The following is an 18,146-nucleotide window of genomic DNA, read 5'->3' on the forward strand; positions in this document are numbered from 1 at the left end:
TTAAATAAACAATAGCACAGTCTGTTCATATCTCACACAGAAAGCAATTTTAGACACGCGCACTAAGGAATTCACGACTCAAGCAACCCAAGAAGTGGTTTTACTCTGCGTATGACAGCAATAGATAAAAGCGCCAGATTCAGTCACACCATAATAGCAGCTCAATAAAGAACTCTTCATCGCGACAATGCATAGCCGTAATAGGTTGACCAACCCAACAAATTTGTGATATCTGAAAGAACTACCGCTTCGCGCGAATTCTTGATATGAATGAGAGTATAATGGTACCAATAAAATACTTTGCAAGAGATCCGCTGCTACAATTTTTGTCGATCATTTCGTGGAAGGTTTTATAATCTAAATGTGTAAAACGGTCACACTAATGTACAAATATTTACCGTTATCATCATCTCAAGCACAAAGAAAAACGAAGCTGCAGGACCAGACAACATATACAGTGAGTACATAAAAGACACTGCTCATCTCCTACTGCCTACATGGACAAACTTATACAATAAATGCATTGAGACGGTCTCAATACCGGAGAGATGGAGACATTCAACTATTAAAAGTACTCTATAAAGGAAATGGTGACCCATATGACACAAACACATACAGAGGCATCGCTCTGAAGAACATACCGTTCAAGATATTCACAAAAACAATCGTGGCGAGAGTCAAAGAGGAAATAGATGAGTATCTACCAGAAAATCAATTTGGATTCAGGAAAGGAAGATCAGCTATTAACGCCATACAATTACTACTCAATAATATATGGGAAGTCCTTGAAAAAAAGAGAAAAGTTTTACATAGTGTTTATAGACTTCACAAAAGCATTCGACCTCATAAATTGAGAACTTGTGACCCAGAAGCTGGAAGAAGCCCTCAACAGAAACAATGTGTGAACTAAAACCATAAAAACAATACTACAATGGAACAAAACAATCTCTGACAATATATCTCTCTCAGAACCGATACTTCAAACGAACGGGGTATTACAGGGTGACCCAGTTAGCCCGTTACTTTTCATCCTGGCAGCAGAAGAAATCATGAGGATAACCCATAAAGAAGACGTAGTATCGTATGCCTACGCCGATGATATAGTGATCGGATCAAGAGACATCACGAAACTACAAAAAGTGATAAAAGATATGGAGGATGGTGGTACCAACATAAGTTTGAAATTAATACATCAAAAACAAAAATGATGGTATTTAGGCAAGGAGGAAAAATCCCAGCAATGGCAGAAATCTTCATAAAGAGGCAGAAAGTAGCCATAGTAAACGATTTCAAGTACCTTGGCATTACTCTGCAAACAAGTGCCAAATGCTTTACAAAACATGTAACAGAGAAAGCAATACAGGCGGTACGGGCGATGCACGAAATCAGCTACATCAGATCACTCAGCCTAGAGACGGCGATGGCACTATTTAGATAAAAAATCAGGCCTATACTAACATATGGGATAGAAATCATATGGCCGTACCTCACAGAAAACAACCTATCCTCTGTAGAAAGAGTAAAAGCTCTATACATAAAAAGAGCGATCGATGTATCCAAGACTACAAGATCAAGACTCGTCTACCTCCTAGGGCGAGAATCCTTCCTCATTGAAGACTTCAGAACACACCTGACTCTACCCAACAACAGAGCATCAGAAAATCTCCTAGCAACACTCAGCAAAAAAAGAGAAGACATTCCTCCAGAATTCTTTGGAACTGGGACCATGATAGACCGGACATGGACAACATCCAACTTCGAGATGAGGCACGTACTCACAAGACTGGCAGTACATGGTTTCCACCATCTAATTTGTACCAACACCTCATACCATGAACCGACAGAGACATGTAAGTGCAAACTATGTGGATACATGAGTGAACGTTACCACGTAGAACTCTGCATCAAAAGAACAAAATCAATTAAAGAATATGCAATCCAAAGCGCAAGCGCGCGAGTACAGTGTATATAAATGTATTATTTTTCTCTCTTTCTGCATGGCTATTTGGCTGCAATAAATATATTATTATTAAATATTTACCGTACTTTAGTTCGTGGAATATTGAGAGTTACGCGGGAAAAAATAGTTTTTTTGCTAGCTTTTTATGCTGAAATGTAGAAATACCAATAACGGAAAATGAAACGCGTTAAAATCTCTCGTAATAACGGATGACTCAGTGAAAGGGTTCTCGTTGTAACTGAAGTCTATCGTACAGTTCAATATAGGAATTTTGAAGTGACTGTTATATTTACAGAGAAACTCTATATGTGGTTCTTTTTTTTTTTTGCTATTGGCTTTATGTCGCACCGACACAGATGGGTCTTATGGCGACGATGGGACAGGAAAGGGCTAGGACTGGGAAGGAAGCGTCCGTGGCCTTAATTAAGGTACAGCCCTAGCATTTGCCTGGTGTGAAAATGGGAAACCACGGAAAACCATCTTCAGGGCTGCCGACAGTGGGGTTCGAACCCACTATCGCCCGAATACTGGATACTGGCCGCACTTAAGCGACTGCAGCTATCGAGCTCGGTATATGTGGTTCTACTTTTGTATTACACTTCATTTATGACAAGACGTTTTATTTACTTGAGAATCTTACAGTTCTAAGTCGAATTCAATACTTTCAAAGTTCTAACTTGAGTGAAAAGGACTATACTGTGTAAAGTGTTGTATTAATCGTGACTTCAAGATTTTGAAATTGTGATTATTTGAAGTTTTATTCTCCAGATACTTTTAGGGGCATCATAAGTCCCATATTAAGAGCGTTTATATGTGCACTGATTTAATAATATGTATATTTACCATTGCCTGTTCTCATACTTGGCTGAAGATGACACTCACCAGCGTCGGAACTAGTTTCAAGAAAATGTTATAACTTATTTGGCTTAATATTAGTATTAAAAAGGTAGATTTTTAATTTTACTGATGTATTTATTAAAAAACCTGTTGTTAAAACAGGGTTCTCGTTATATCCTGTACTTGTTATAACAGACTTCTACTGTATAACAGACTAGAATTTCAGACAGAATATTGCTGAAAATGTTCACGATAATGATTATTACATTAGATGAAAATGCTGTAATTGTCGAACTTATTCCTACATTAACTATCTTCTTTTTCCTAGCATAGGCAGGGTTCACACGTCTAATCCATATTCTCCCTAACTGTTAGTCGAATGCATCATCCTCAGGGACCAAATCATTATACCAGTATTATCATTTCTCAACTTCTTAGTACTTGAAAAACAAAATGAAAAATAATGCTTTGTTACAAAAAGCAATTCATGAAACATGTAACCTATGGTTATCATTCATAGAATGGTGTAAACACAGTATAGTGATACTGTAGGATCTTTAAAATATACAGCATGTATAACTTCTTTTTAAAATCTTACTCACTCGTTCCAATTTGGTCTGCTTATGACTTGCAGAATTGAATGGCAGTCTTTCACCAAGGCAGAATATTTCTCTTACTAAGTCATTTTCTGTTAAATGCAGATTCATTCCAGAGCCTAAAACCTGCAACAACATAAAACCATTAACATAATTTCAAGACATGAAGAGTAAAAAACAAAGTGGCATCAAATTAAACCAAGAGACGAAGAAAAGCTATTAGGAAAAGCAATGACATTCACATAGACACACTAGGTTTTACCTCTGCAAAATATGAAAAAATGTTTTTGGTAGAGGCAAAACACATACTGGGAAAGAAAGTATAGAAAATATGACTCTCTCTCCTTCTCTCCCATGCTACCTAACGTTCAGGTCTAGGTATGTCCTAAACTTGAGAATGAAATGGTGTGAAATTCTGGAGTATATCAGTGCATGTAAACAGAAAGAGGCTAGTGGTCCCATATTTGAGAGTCTAGTGTCAGACCTAAGACAAGGCACTGGTTAATGGAGCAAGCGCCTGAAAAGCCTTACATCTGATATGTTTTTGACATGCTCTATTGATGAAAAATATCTAATTCCCTCCATGCACTTCATATCTTTAGGATTACTACTGTGAGCTGAGTCTCTTGCAAGAACAATTGTATGAGGACTTTGTACGATCGCAAGCCCACCATTCTCTTATCTTCAAGAAACTTTGGTACAGGGCGATTTAACTACTGCTAGACTGTGGTATAGGGTGTGTTGTTCCTGTTGGCAACCAGACTGGTGAAATAGTTGTCAACCAACATCGAGCACTTATATTATGTCAGTTAAAGGCGATATTGGATATTCTTGAAAATAATCTGTTCAAAAACATGCCAGGTGTGACCTATGTCTGTTTAGATGGAAGCATACCTTCAGGAATGTGTCATTTAGTAGTTACCCATTTCAATAATGATCCGTCCATAGGTGTGCTACTTCTCACAACACAAGTGGGAGGACTTGGACTCAACCTTACTGGTGCAGATACAGTAAGTTTTATTTATATTTATAACAGCCAACAGCCATATATATATTATAATAATAATTTCGTATGGCTATTTCTAGCCGAGTGCAGCCCTTGTAAGGCAGACCCTCCGACGAGGGTGGGTGGCATCTGCCATGTGTAGGTAACTGCGTGTTATTGTGGTGGAGGATAGTGTTGTGTGTGGTGTGTGAGTTGCAGTGATGTTGGGGACAACACAGACACCCAGCCCCCGAGCCACTGGAATTAACCAATGAAGGTTAAAATCCTCGACCCGGCCGGGAATCGAACCCGGGACCCTCTGAACCGAAGGCCAGTACGCTGACCATTCAGCCAACGAGTCAGACAATATATATTAGATAGAAAGGCAATATTAAAGTAACAAAGTAAGTGAATCACACACTACATTGCTGAGTACTTGATAATGCCTTCTTTGTACACTGCAATGCGTGGTATCTGTCGCAAAATTGTTCACATCATTGAAAAGTACATTCTGGATACGGTTCATGAAACTTCTTGTTATTACAAATTCTCTGGTGAAATCTATGCACTGCAAAATATGTTACAGTGTGTCTCAGTTCAAATCTCGACTGTTTCAACTCTGCAGAAATCATTGCCGCTGTGGAATAGAACTCCAAACAAATGAGTTTATTCTTCTCCTTCATCTCTCGCAGTATTATTTTGCTTTGGGAATTAGATGATAACATCATCATGGCTCTCAAATCTTCCATAAAGAAAGATTCTCTTGTTAACTCATAAGCCAGCCTCAAAGGTGTATATTTGGAGATGTAAAGAAGTCTCTTTAAATATGTTACCTTCACCTTTTTGATTTCTTTCATGTGTCTCAAGGCAAGGTGATCCCATATCAAATTTAGACCATAAGTCACAATTGATATTATTTTGAAGAGTTTAAGCGCAGTTTCTAGAGAAAGCTGGTTTAAGTTCCTTTTTTTGATCATTGTAAGTATCTAGGTGTTAATATAAGGAAAGATCTTCGTTGGGGTAATCACATAAATGGGATTGTAAATAAAGGGTACAGATCTCTGCACATGGTTATGAGGGTGTTTTAAGGGTTGTAGTAAGGATGTAATGGAGAGGGCATATAAGTCTGGTAAGACTCCAACTAGAGTATGGTTCCAGTGTATGAGACCCTCACCAGGAGTACCTGATTCAAGAACTGGAAAAAATCCTAAGAAAAGCAGCTCGATTTTTTTCTGGATGATTTCTGACAAAATAGTAGCGCTACAAAAATGTTGCAAAGTTTGGGCTGGGAAGAATCGGGAGAAAAAAGACGAGCTGCTCGACTGAGTGGTATGTTGCAAGTAATGAAAATCATTTTATTTTCCGTATTTCACAGCTTGTATTCACTTCAAAAGTTCCGATCACAACGTTGGCTATATAAGGCCCCATAGCATCTGAAGTTTCGTCAACTGACACCCATATCATCTTCCCGCGAGTTTCAGATCTTATTTTGTTTAATGTGTTGTCGTAACAATGCGGCAAATAATTCTTACATAAAGTTGATTCGTCAGGTATTTCTTGATTCGTATGTTTTTCCAAAAATCCACGTAATTCCGGGCTGGTGAGTTTATACAGCGGAATGTTTGCAGATACAAATATATCACACAATTCTTTACTGAACTGTGAGGACTTGCCATAAGTTACAGCAAATGAAGGCAGTAAGCACTGAGTTGCAGGTTTATTTCAAACACGCTGAAGAGAACGAATGGGATCAGATACCGAGAACGAAGAATTATCTACAATCTGTATAAAAATCAGTCTACAGTGATAAGAATCGAGGGCTTTGAAAAAGAAGCAGCAATCCAGAAAGGAGTGAGGCAAGGCTGCAGTTTGTCCCCTCTCCTTTTCATTGTTTACATAGAACAGGCAGTAAAGGAAATCAAAGAGGAATTTGGAAAGAGAATCACAATCCAAGGAGAGGAAATCAAAACCTTGAGATTAACCGATGATATTGTTATTTTATCTGAGACTGCAGAAGATCTCGAGAAGCTGCTGAATGGTATGGACGAAGTCTTGGGTAACGAGTACAAGATGAAAATAAATAAGTCCAGAACAAAAGTAATGGAGTGCAGTCGAACGAAGGCAGGTGATGCATGAAATATTAGATTAGGAAATGAAGTCTTGAAGGAGGTAGATGAATATTGTTACTTGGGTAGTAAAATAACTAACGATGGCAGAAGTAAGGAGGACATAAGATGCAGACTAGCACAAGCAAGGAAGAGCTTTCTTTTAAGAAAAGAAATTGCTCACTTCAAACACTGATATAGGAATTAGAAAGATGTTTTTGAAGACTTTCGTGTGGAGCGTGGCATTGTATGGATGTGAAACATGGACGATAACTAGGTCAGAAAGAAAGAGAATAGAAGCTTTTGAAATGTGGTGTTACAGAAGAATGCTGAAGGTGAGATGGAGAGACCGAATCACGAATGAAGAGATACTGAATCGAATTGGTGAGAGGAGATCGATTTGGTTAAATTTGACGAGAAGAAGAGATAGAATGATAGGACACATCTTAAGACACCCACGACTTGTTCAGTTGGTTTTTGAAGGAAGCATTGGTGGTAAGAACGGTAGGGGTAGACCAAGATATGAATATGACAAGCAGATTAGAGCAGATGTAAGATGCAATAGTTACGTAGAAATGAAAAGGTTAGCACAGGATAGGGTGGCATGGAAGGCTGCATCAAACCAGTCTATGAACTGATGATTTTTTAGTGTTGATGCTGGGATACATAATGTTAATATCAAAATGGAGGGTGTGAAACACTTGTATTTTAAATTTGACAGTTTTTTGATTAATTCAATGCTGTTTTTTACAAATTTATTCGACTGGAATTTATATTTTTACTAAGGAATTTCTGAATGAATGGGCCAATTTGTGTAATGGGCTAGATCTATAGTTAATGATGAGGCATATGGGGACGCCGGTCCTATGGATTTTGGGGAAAGCTTTGGCGGTAGACAGACCAGGATTCATATTAAGTAATCGTGTTTTTTCTTGTTCTGTAAAAAAGGAATTATGTATTTTTTAAAGTGTGTTTTAAGAGACGTTGAATTTGCTGAGTCGGGTCTTTTTTTAACTATAGAGAAGGAGCCATTATTGAAAAACTTTTTGGTTTTTGATATAATCAGTTTTATCAATGAAGGCGATCGTATTGCCCTTGTCGGCTTTTGTAATAATAAGGTCGTGATCTTTAATTTTTTTCTTGAATTTAGTGATATGTTCTCATTCAGCGAAGGTTTCTTTGTACAGTAAAACCTCGTTAATTCAAAGTCGTTGGGACTAAAAAATCGGACTTCGAATTACGTGATTTCGAATTAACCGCCAATTCGCAATTCAGAAGTACCAACCCTTGATTCACAGTTTATACCTTTCAAATGCCATGAAAAAAGAACTATTTCCAAAATGTATCCAAGAAGGTGCATTTACAGTATTCAAATAATGCACTCGGATATCTCACTGGTAAACATAACCTCACGCAACAAAAGAAAAAAAAGAAAAAAAAAAAAGCACGATTCAAAGACGAGGAGAAATCTATGCTGGCACCCATGTGCAAGTGCTTTATTAATTGGATTACTATACTGTATGCATTTTAGATGCCTTGTATTTACGTAGAAAGTACCCGATGCCTTTAAAATCGAACTTTCCTATGACTCTGTCCTTGTACGATTTCCCGCCATGGCACTTCTCTCGTACTTCAGAAATGTAAACACTTGCCGCATCACAAAGTATTAAGACCCATTAATACATGCAATCACCTCGATTCACAGTTCAAACCTTTCAAATGCCATGGAAAAAACTATTTCCGAAATGTATCCAACAAGGTGCATTTACAATGTTCAAATAATACACTTGGATAAATCACTGACAAACATAACCTCACGCAACGAAAGAAAAATAATCGTACAATTCAAAGACGAGGATAAATTATGCCGGTTCCCCTGTGTAATGGCATTATTTTTTGGATTTCTGTACTGTTTGCATTTTTAGATGCTTTGTACTGGCATGGAAGGTGCCCAACGCCCTTAAAACATTGTAGCTTATTGAATTTTCCTATGACGAGGGGATAAAGTATCTCGCTTCCATGTGCATTGCAACGCACTACTATGACGCCCATCCCTCACCCTTGTACGATTTCCCGGCTGACAATTTCTCCTTTAAAACCATAAGACCATTTGGGCTCGCATTAAAATAAAGCAATGCAGTTTCACCGGCAATGACAATATTGTTCGGTGCCTACGAATTTATTATATGAGCCACGTTTTTTCGTCAACTGTCGGCATCGCCAGTGTTCGCGGATTCTATTTTTCCGCACACTGCCTGTTGCATGATATTACGGCCTTCCTTAAAAGGTTGAATACAAAAGAATTCCGATTTCATTCAACTTAGCAATCATGAAGCGCACTGTAGACCCACCGAAGTGAGTGTAAGTGCGGAAAGCTACCCCTCCACGTTCCGGAACGCACGTTCTATTATGACGCGGAGCGGATAAATTTCGAGTTGAAATTACTCTGTAACACTGTAACATACTATTGTTTTAAAATGTAAAGGCAGTTTTGAATTAAAAAGTCTGAATTTCGGTAATGGGGCCGACATTGTACTTCGAATAACGAATTATCCGTATTTCGAATTAAACAATGGAAATAACATGCAAAACTGTATCTCATGTTTCCGGGAACGAGAGCTTCGTCGAATTAGGCAGGATTTTGAATTAACCGATTTCGAATTATCGAGGTTCTACTGTATATGCTGCTGTTAGTGGGTGTTGTTTTGTTTTTTAGGTTATGGATTTTGTTTAGTTTCCTTTTGACGTCCAATCTGACCTCATCTTGTAAGTCTGAAGGCATTTTTTTTATGGCTGTTTCTGATTCTATGACTAGTGTGCTAGCGATGTTAACTTTATTTGGATTTGGCCAACTGTATTTTGGACCTTTTTCAAGGATTTCATTTTCCTTTCTGATAGTTTTATTTTTGTCAGGTTAACTATTGGGGAGTGAAAATGTTCTTGGTTACTGGGTTTATTAGAAGTTTCTGTGGTTGGTCTGTTTAGCCTTGCGTTGTTTTTGAGATTGTTAAGCTGCTTCTCATGTGTTGGTTGTTTTTGAGCCAGTATGTTGAATAATTTTTCTGCGACTTTTGTTTGAAATATGTCCCATTAAGCTTTAGAAAGTAAGTGCGCTGTCTCAAGGTGTGTTTCATATAGTTTGTTGTTCAAGAAAGTTTTTTCTTGTATACGAATCTTATTTCATTCTTGAGCCAAATTTTATTTACTTTGATTTGGGTTTTCGAGTGTTGAGGGGATTTACGTTATATTTTTTCAAGTTGGTTTTGAGAAAATTGGGAGTTAAATTGTGTAATAAACACTGTTTCAAGAAGTGAATGTCCTTGCCCAATTTTGCAATAACACCAACGTACCATATTAGACTATAAAGCCTGTTATGCTTTACATTACTCCATATTTTACCCATTGTTCATTTAGCTCTAAATGTAAAAAACTATTAACCATTTGTACTTTGCATTACATGTATTATGTACACAGTTTTATGTTATGTACTATAACCTTCCAATGTATGTCAGGATGAGATTGGTGAACACATTGGAAGTTTATGTTGAGAAATAACGTCAATGAAATCTTATGTTCGGTTATCACACCTCCAGGTGAATTTGAGTTCAGTTGACTTGTCTAATTATGTGAACGGCATCGCTGAATTGAAGATAGCGGCGGATTGATAACAAGCTCTAAACCCCGTGGTGCCTTGGAAATATTGGTAGACGATTAAACATCGTGGAAGATAGGGCAGGATTAAATGACCACATTCCTCAAGTATAGTTACTGAAATGCATGAACGGCAGAATATCAATGACAGAATGTTACTGAGGGCCATGAAATGTGTGAATAATAAGTTTATATGAGAGGGCCATACCTTGTACATCTAGTCTCGCACGATTCGACGATCGAGATGAATAAATGAAACTGTCGATTACTAACCTAAATACAAGGCGGCAATTATTAAATAAGTTCCTTTGCTAGTACAGCTGATTTATACGAGATCATTACGCATTATGTGTCAAATGTTTCCAATTGTCAAGAACATATGGGAGCTGGAAGCAGAGAAGAATTCTAAAAGCAAACCGTCTGCGATTATTATGTTGTTGTAGAATTTGTTTTTTGTCTCTGAGGAAGTTGACTTTCAATCTGTATCTTAGAAGGATCGGAAGCAAAAATTCGTAGGGAAAAGATTGTGTTGAAGAGATATATTAGCGTGATATTGGCATATTATAAATACTTATTATATTGTAAAACAAGATATCTTGTTATTGAAAACACGAAGGCAAGTGTGTCATTTGAACTGTAAAAATTGTATCAAGGTGTATGACCCTGTCCTAATTGATATCTCTGAGTTTCAGGTAACATGGAACCGTCAGTTATTGGTTATACATATGAGATGACTGCACGTATTAACATGAACAACTAAAATAGAGGGACCTCGAAGGATCTGGCCAGGAATGTGATGGACATTAATGAATAATATTTATGGTTGAGAGCTGAACACGGAAGGTGACACTGTCGTGGAGCAACAACCCAGGATGAGTACTTGAATATCATCTAAATGTTCCGCCACGTAGTTGCTTATTTTAGATGTAGAGTAGTATTTATTTTAATGTCGATTTAAGACATGTTCAATTTTCAACTTGAAGGCGACCGTTATTTGTTAATCATTGCGTTGTATTAGTTATGATCGTTGCGTCTAGTGCAGTGAGTCAATCTATGTTGTGATAATATGCGACGGGTCGTGTAAGTTTTCTTTTAATATCTGCTAGCAAGGTTTTACGGAATGGTTTTTCGGCATCGATGTTATTGGTACCGTAATGGTGTTATGGTGATGAGCATTAACCTAACTCATGGCTCAAAATACCCCGGAGGAGCTTAGTATTTGCGACGTGCGATTCTGGGGTCTTCAAATATTATGTGCTTGTGCAGAAATGCGGTGTTTGATAATGGAAGTGTGATATTCTTGTGATGATACGGTGTTAATGCGGCAACGTATTTAGTAGTTTGACGTAATTGCCTGAATAGATTATTCCTAAGTATTGTGAATTCACCGTGCATGACGATTTGTGCGATGTGATATGGTGTTTGATACAGTAGGATCTTTGAAAATATGTACGTGGATAGTGAGATGTGGATGGTTATAGACGTGTCATTAGGATTGCGTATTTTATGATGATGTAATGTGAAGGTCCTGATGATAGCATTGGCGTTAGGAATTGTGTGGGTCATGCGTGAATTTTGATGTTGTTGTGATGAATGATTTATTTAGGCACGAGGCCGTATTTTAGAATAATGTTATAGGATTTTGCACTCACGAACACTAATAGATGATCGTCACATTTATCCTATTTAAATTCAAGATTGACCAGAGCGCACGGTATTAAAGGGATGTTTAGGATCTTCACAAAATAAACGATAACGTATAGATATTCGGTCATGTCGCAAAGGGAATATGATCTCCTACGGTAAGTAAATCATTTCTTTGCTAGTTGGATATTTTGTAGATCATTTGAGTTGATGCCTAGTGCTGATGTAGTTATTTCAGGCCAAACGTCGCAGTGGAATCCGGAGGCGCAGAATCAACGTAGTTAGAGAAGGTTATTGTAGATGCTGCAATGTCTATTGATGTCCTTTATCTAGGTGCAGTCTTCGATGAATGTTCGAGAGGATTGAGTCTGTCTTTTAAATGCATGATTTTGGTGGATGACACATTATGTTACGATTCTGTGTCTTTCAAACATTTCTCTTGCATTTATGATGATTTATGAAGTTAGAATAACGGTGTTTTCAAGTTGCTAGGTAGACAGTTTACCGATAAATAAGGCGATGATTTAAATTAGAATGACGGAATATTATGAGATATTTGAGTAGGAACAGCATTCTGAAATGGACGATTCAATAATTCCCAATTATTTATTTCGAAATACGTGATGGATAATAGATCTTTCACTGTAAGCCTTCAGCAGTGGGACACTTTGTCTCTTTTGTTTTCGATTTTCTCTTGATTAACGATGTTATAATTTCTTTGTAACAAGAGCAAGAAGTTAGGTGTTTATTTCAATTTAAACGTAACATTTATTTTTTTTTCTTTCTATATCCGTTTGTGTTGCTAATAATTTGCTCATAATGTAATTGACATTCGAAGTTATTTGAATCATTAAACGGAAAATCCTTCCATAAATGAAACATTTTACAGAGTTCTCATTTGATGTAGCGTAGGAATACTAGGATAGTCATCTAATTTAGGATGAAATGAAATGATGGTCAATGTATCTTGATGAATATGCCAATATCCTAGATCTCTTAGCATTCTGTTGCGGAATATTCACGTAATTTAAGGCAGGAAATGATGATTATTTTCTACGTTTAAACCACACTAATAACAATCCACTATATAAACCTGTGACCCGACTCGTCGGACTTACACGTCCCTAGAGTAGAGGCTTCATGAATCTCCGACTGCTTTGCTTTGCCGCGGCGCTACCCAACACTGAGATACAGAAATTAAGATGTGCAAAAAGGTCACAGGGGTACTGTCAGGGCTCAGTACACTGCCCACTTTGTAAATTCTAACTGCTGATGATGCCACTATGCATCGAAACTGGTACTAGTAACAATAAATAACATGTTGTAAACATCTTATACGACATACAGTAAAAGTCCGTTATAGCGAGAATTCATAACAGCGAAAAATTTACTCGCTATAACGGATTGTCGTTATATCCGATTTTTGTATAAAACGTTAAAAATTAAATAACTGAAAGAGGTTCAACCTATTCAATACATAGGAAAGAAATGTAGTGATTACATTTTTATTTAATAGTAAAAATAAATGGGACCGGTTTCGACCCTAGTCCAGGTCATCGTCAGCCGTAAAAACATGTAAAACAATGCATATGAAAAAGAAAAAGATTAATTAAACTCTGGATCGGTATAAGATGAAACAGTACGTAATATTAAGAATGGTAGTATGGCACACGCAATGATAGGCGAAGTCTCACAATGTTTATGAATATTGGAGAACAGTCAAAAGGGTCAGTTTCCACACTCTGTCAGGCACAAAGTCACAACACTATCAAATAATATATGAAGATCATAAATAACTTGAAGTCGCAGACGAATAGATTTGTAGAAGCAAACCGCCAGCTCCCGGTGATCAGCGCGGCACATTCAAGGTCATGCGCTGCGGTCTCGAACGCCAAAGTAGAATGGAGAATATCCTGAAGGTCCAGTATTTGTCTCGGTTGCGGGAAGTTACGTACATGTATATAGAAATATATAATGCAAATCAGTATAATTGAATGAGTACAGTTACTGTTTTCCAAGAACTTAGTAGGAGCACAAGTACCACTGAATGCATTTTTTGTACAGTACGCATTTTTTTAGCTCTTTGTCTTCACGCCAACGCCAAATATTGGCTTTAGTAAGGCCTATGCGGTATTTTCTTGCGGCTGCACAATTATTCTACACTTCCGAGTGTTTAATAAATATTAACTTATAATTGGCATCATAATATCGACTAGAACCCGTTGAAAATTTGTCAGCAATACCTTTTCCACGTATCTTTACATTACAACTATCCATCAGAAAAATATTCCTCCAGTCTATAAACCTTAATTTTACCAAATACAGTAGAGATAATACGCGACACTCGGCGAGATATCAAGGGACAGCTATTAGAGCTCTCTCTAGCAGATGGCCCTGAGAACTACTGATTCTGTCATAAGAGCATGTGTATTTGTGTGTGTAGTTTTAGGTGTTATTTACGCGTTTGCAGTGAGTTGACATAATTACATACTAGCGTGTGTCATTTCTTGATATCTCCTCTCAATATGAGGGGAAAGGTATGTGCTGTGTTCGGCTGCAGTAACTATGAAGTAGAGAAGAATGCGCGGTCTTTCGTTTCCGTTGTGACAAGAAAATGTAAGTAATATTCTGTTTGCATATATATTCTTCCAGTGACAAAGAGATTTTTATAGTACTTCAAAATCTTCTGACCTGCTCGACCCATATTTTAACTAGCTTAAAACATAATACGCATATTTTATTGTATAGTGCAGCAGTTAACCTTCAATACCGATGTGTTGTTGTAGGTGTGATCTGCGGGTTTTGAAATGTCACAGAAGCGATTTGGATAAGGTGTACAAGAAAGATGGGACTTTACGCTTATATAAGAATTAAGAGAGGAAAATTATCCTGCTTTTAAATATTAATTCACTGCATCATGTGTGTAAGGAATGTGCCGATATTTTTATTGACAAGTGTCTTAATGTGATGTTAAAATAATTTTTAAATAAGAAAAAAGACAAATCTAACCGTAAACGTTCAGGCAGGAATGACAAAGCAAAAAAAGTAATGCATAAATGAAAGATCAAGCCATTTCACAGCAGTCCATTTCACATCTTGTTCATATCTAATTTCAGTCTCTGAATAATAACCTTTTAAATAATTCATTAATTTATCCAGAATTGCTTTAGCAACTTCGAAGTTAATATCTCAATAACACTTTCTTTCTAGACGTAATTTATTTATCCATTTTCATATATGCATTTCCATTGATATTTGAATTTAGCGCTACTTTTCAGGTCAAGTCACTAGGAGCACCACTGCCGAATTGTCTCCCATTATAACAATTCTAAATCCGTAAGTGTCGCGTATTGTCTCTACTGTATTTGATTTTACAAAGCGTCAAGTACAATAGACGCGTTACGACTCTGCCACTGAGTAGCCGTGGCTTTTCTAAGAATTCGAAGGATCGCATGTTTTGGTGCCATTCTGCAGATTTGAGAAACACACAGGCACTACTAACAGGTTGGCGTGGCTAGCGACGTGTAGTGAAGAGGCGGTCGTTTATTGTCAACGAGTTCTGTGCAAGTGTGAAAAGAAGCAGCGTGGTTACCGCGGTAGTTGCCAGTGGTATACATTTACTTACTGTTAGGCCGCGAATGCAACAACCCTCGAGTTTTCGTGATTCTGAGAGAAAAAAGTCTTGTATTCGGAAAAATACGGTATCACTCCAGAGATTTCTGTGGCAAACACCTCAGCTTTCTTCTTCAAACAGCGTCACCTAACCTAACTGTATATGTAGCCTATCATGAAAACATACTTGAAACGCATGTAGAGAAATAACCTCCTCGTGAAAAATTTACATGTAAATAGCCATAAGTAGACGTGAGAAGATATGAAATATCCTCTGAAATCAGTGATGTACTCTGCCATATCTTGAGGTGTATCACATTCTTACTTAATTTGCGTATATAACATTAAAATTAAGATATCGTTTACTTCAGTCTTTATTTTTAACGAGTTAACAACTGCTATCGGCCACGTTATTTACATATTTATTACGAAAACCTGTTATCCTCTTTCATTTCGAATTTCCTTTAGGGAACAGCAGTCGATGGGTATTACTAATCAACTCCAACATCACCTTTGAATGTCAAAGAGAGAGCTCGCAAATGCACAAAGTGAGAAAACAATACCGTACCGAAGATGATCAATCGCATTTTGTTGCAAACGTTTCAGTTTGCTTATTCAAACAGCGTCACGTATCCTAACCTAAGCATACTATACGTACGATGAAAACACACTTCAAGCGCCAGTAGAGAAATTATAAATTTCTTGCTATAAATTTTCATAATAGCCTTTCCGTAATTTAACCAGACGCGACCAAATATAAACTAACCTCTGAAATCAATTAAGCACTCTGCCATATCTCGAGGTGTATCCCATTCTTACTTAATTGCAGTATTTAGCCTCAAAATTAAGCGGTCGTTTAGTCAGCCTTAATTTTTAACGAGTTAACAACCGTTATCGTACACATTATTTACGCATTTATCACAAAAATATGTTCTCTTTCATTTCAAATTTTCTTTACAGAACAGCTGTGGACGGGTATTACTAATCTACTCCGACATCGCCTTCGAATGTCGACAAGAGAAATCGCTAGTGCACATAGCGAGGAAACGATACTGAAGGTAATCGATCGCATGCAATATCATCACTGGGGTGCATAAATATCGGTAACGGAAAAAATCGTGTGCGCTTAATCGCTCGTAATAACGGATGCGCCAGTGATAGGGTTCTCGCTGTAACCGAAGGACGATACACACTTTAATATAGGAATTTTGAAGGGACAGAAAAAAGTCATCACTATAACAGTTCTCGTTATATGCCGTACTCGCTATAGCGGACTTCTACTGTACTTAGTATTGAATAGGTTGAATCTTTCCTCAATTCTAATTGTGAATCTCAGTTCAATATGGGAAAATGAAGTTCTTAACTTATAATTTGGGGTATACGGTAATAAAAGTACAATTGGATGCTGTTATGCATCATTAGACCAAGCGCCAAAAGTTGGTTTTGAGATATTTGCATTTAACTTTACTAATGCACTAATATAATTTAATTTACTATATCCACACAAGATATTAAGTCACTATGCTCTAGATATTATCAAGGAAAACTCGAACATTCTACACAGGTCATTAACATATTCTACGAGGAACTGTTTTTATCAAAAATTGGTGCTGTAATCTGATTTTCCCTCACGTATAACGACTTTTAATATTCTAATCAGCCAATTTTACTGTTAAATGTAATTAAAAATGTTCACAATTCTAGAAGGCCAACTGAATGCCTTTAATGTCCAATTAAGATATATTTTATGAAGAACTTTTTACAAAAACTCAATACTGTAATCAACTTTTATAACATCTACAAGCAATTTGACAAGGAAAGTGGCATATGGAAACTGATTGGCGCCCACGGTTCCTATGTGGGAGAACAAATATTCCTTCACTTTACGCTTTTCAATCACAATGCGATGAAAATGGTTGAAATCATTCGTCAGTTTTTGGCATAATGTTGTTCTTCGTCGAAGAAAAAGTCCATTTCTCTTCATAAAATTAATCAAGCCATGGCTAACCTTCAAATCCGAGACACTGATTCCATGTGCATACCTGCCAACTTTGCAAAACCAAAAATCAGGAGATTCTGATATGAAAATTGGGAAAAATCAGGAGATACAATTGGTCCTTACTGCTTATTCTACACGTCTTGCGCAATACAGGAGTACTATGGTATACAGGCTATGACACTCAATGTCTCAAAACCAGACTGTTGCTAAACGAGGCTACGAGGCTAAAAATTACACATCTCTCTTCCCTCACAGGAAGTTTGTAAGTGAGATGATCGGTCTCTAATAAGCCTTCCGAAAATAATATGAACTCATGCTCCACACGTGTGAATCAGTCATGCATTTAGATGCCATTACTTAACAAATACATAGATTAATATATTGCATCACGTGCCCGCGCGATTATGCGAAGCGCAATGCATGTTTTACCAAGTGATAAATTAAAATTTGCCAGAATTGTCTCCAAATGCCTCCTAAAAACTCTAGAAAAGTCACTAGTCGCTATCATTGAAATTATGTCACTGTATTATTAGAAAAGACTCCAAATCTAGCCACTAGTCTCTAGAATCGACTAGACTGATGTGAACGAACAAGAACATAGCACGCGAGAATGAGAGCTTGACAATCGATACACGCGTCGCGATATACAGGCTTCAATAAACATCGCACATTTGCGTGCATTTTTCGTACTGATAAACCTCAAAATTTCATTTGAAAGCGGCCAATGAGCGAAGGGCTTCCGGCCACTGGCATACAA

The 18,146-nt window shown here is 37.2% G+C and overlaps 1 protein-coding gene across 2 annotated transcripts in view; it reads right to left on the reverse strand.

Moving 5' to 3' along the window:
* The window catches only part of Ifrd1 (Interferon-related developmental regulator 1), a 168,104-nt gene that overhangs the window by 54,850 nt on the left and 95,108 nt on the right, over nucleotides 1-18,146 (reverse strand). For both annotated transcript variants that reach the window (XM_067136610.2, XM_067136609.2), the window contains exon 8: nucleotides 3,400-3,519. In XM_067136610.2, the coding sequence (XP_066992711.1) occupies nucleotides 3,400-3,519 (120 nt within the window). The remainder of the gene's footprint in view (nucleotides 1-3,399; nucleotides 3,520-18,146) is intronic.

This window comes from Anabrus simplex, chromosome 1, assembly GCF_040414725.1.
Source record: "Anabrus simplex isolate iqAnaSimp1 chromosome 1, ASM4041472v1, whole genome shotgun sequence".
In the NCBI taxonomy this organism is placed as follows: Eukaryota; Metazoa; Arthropoda; class Insecta; order Orthoptera; family Tettigoniidae; genus Anabrus; species Anabrus simplex.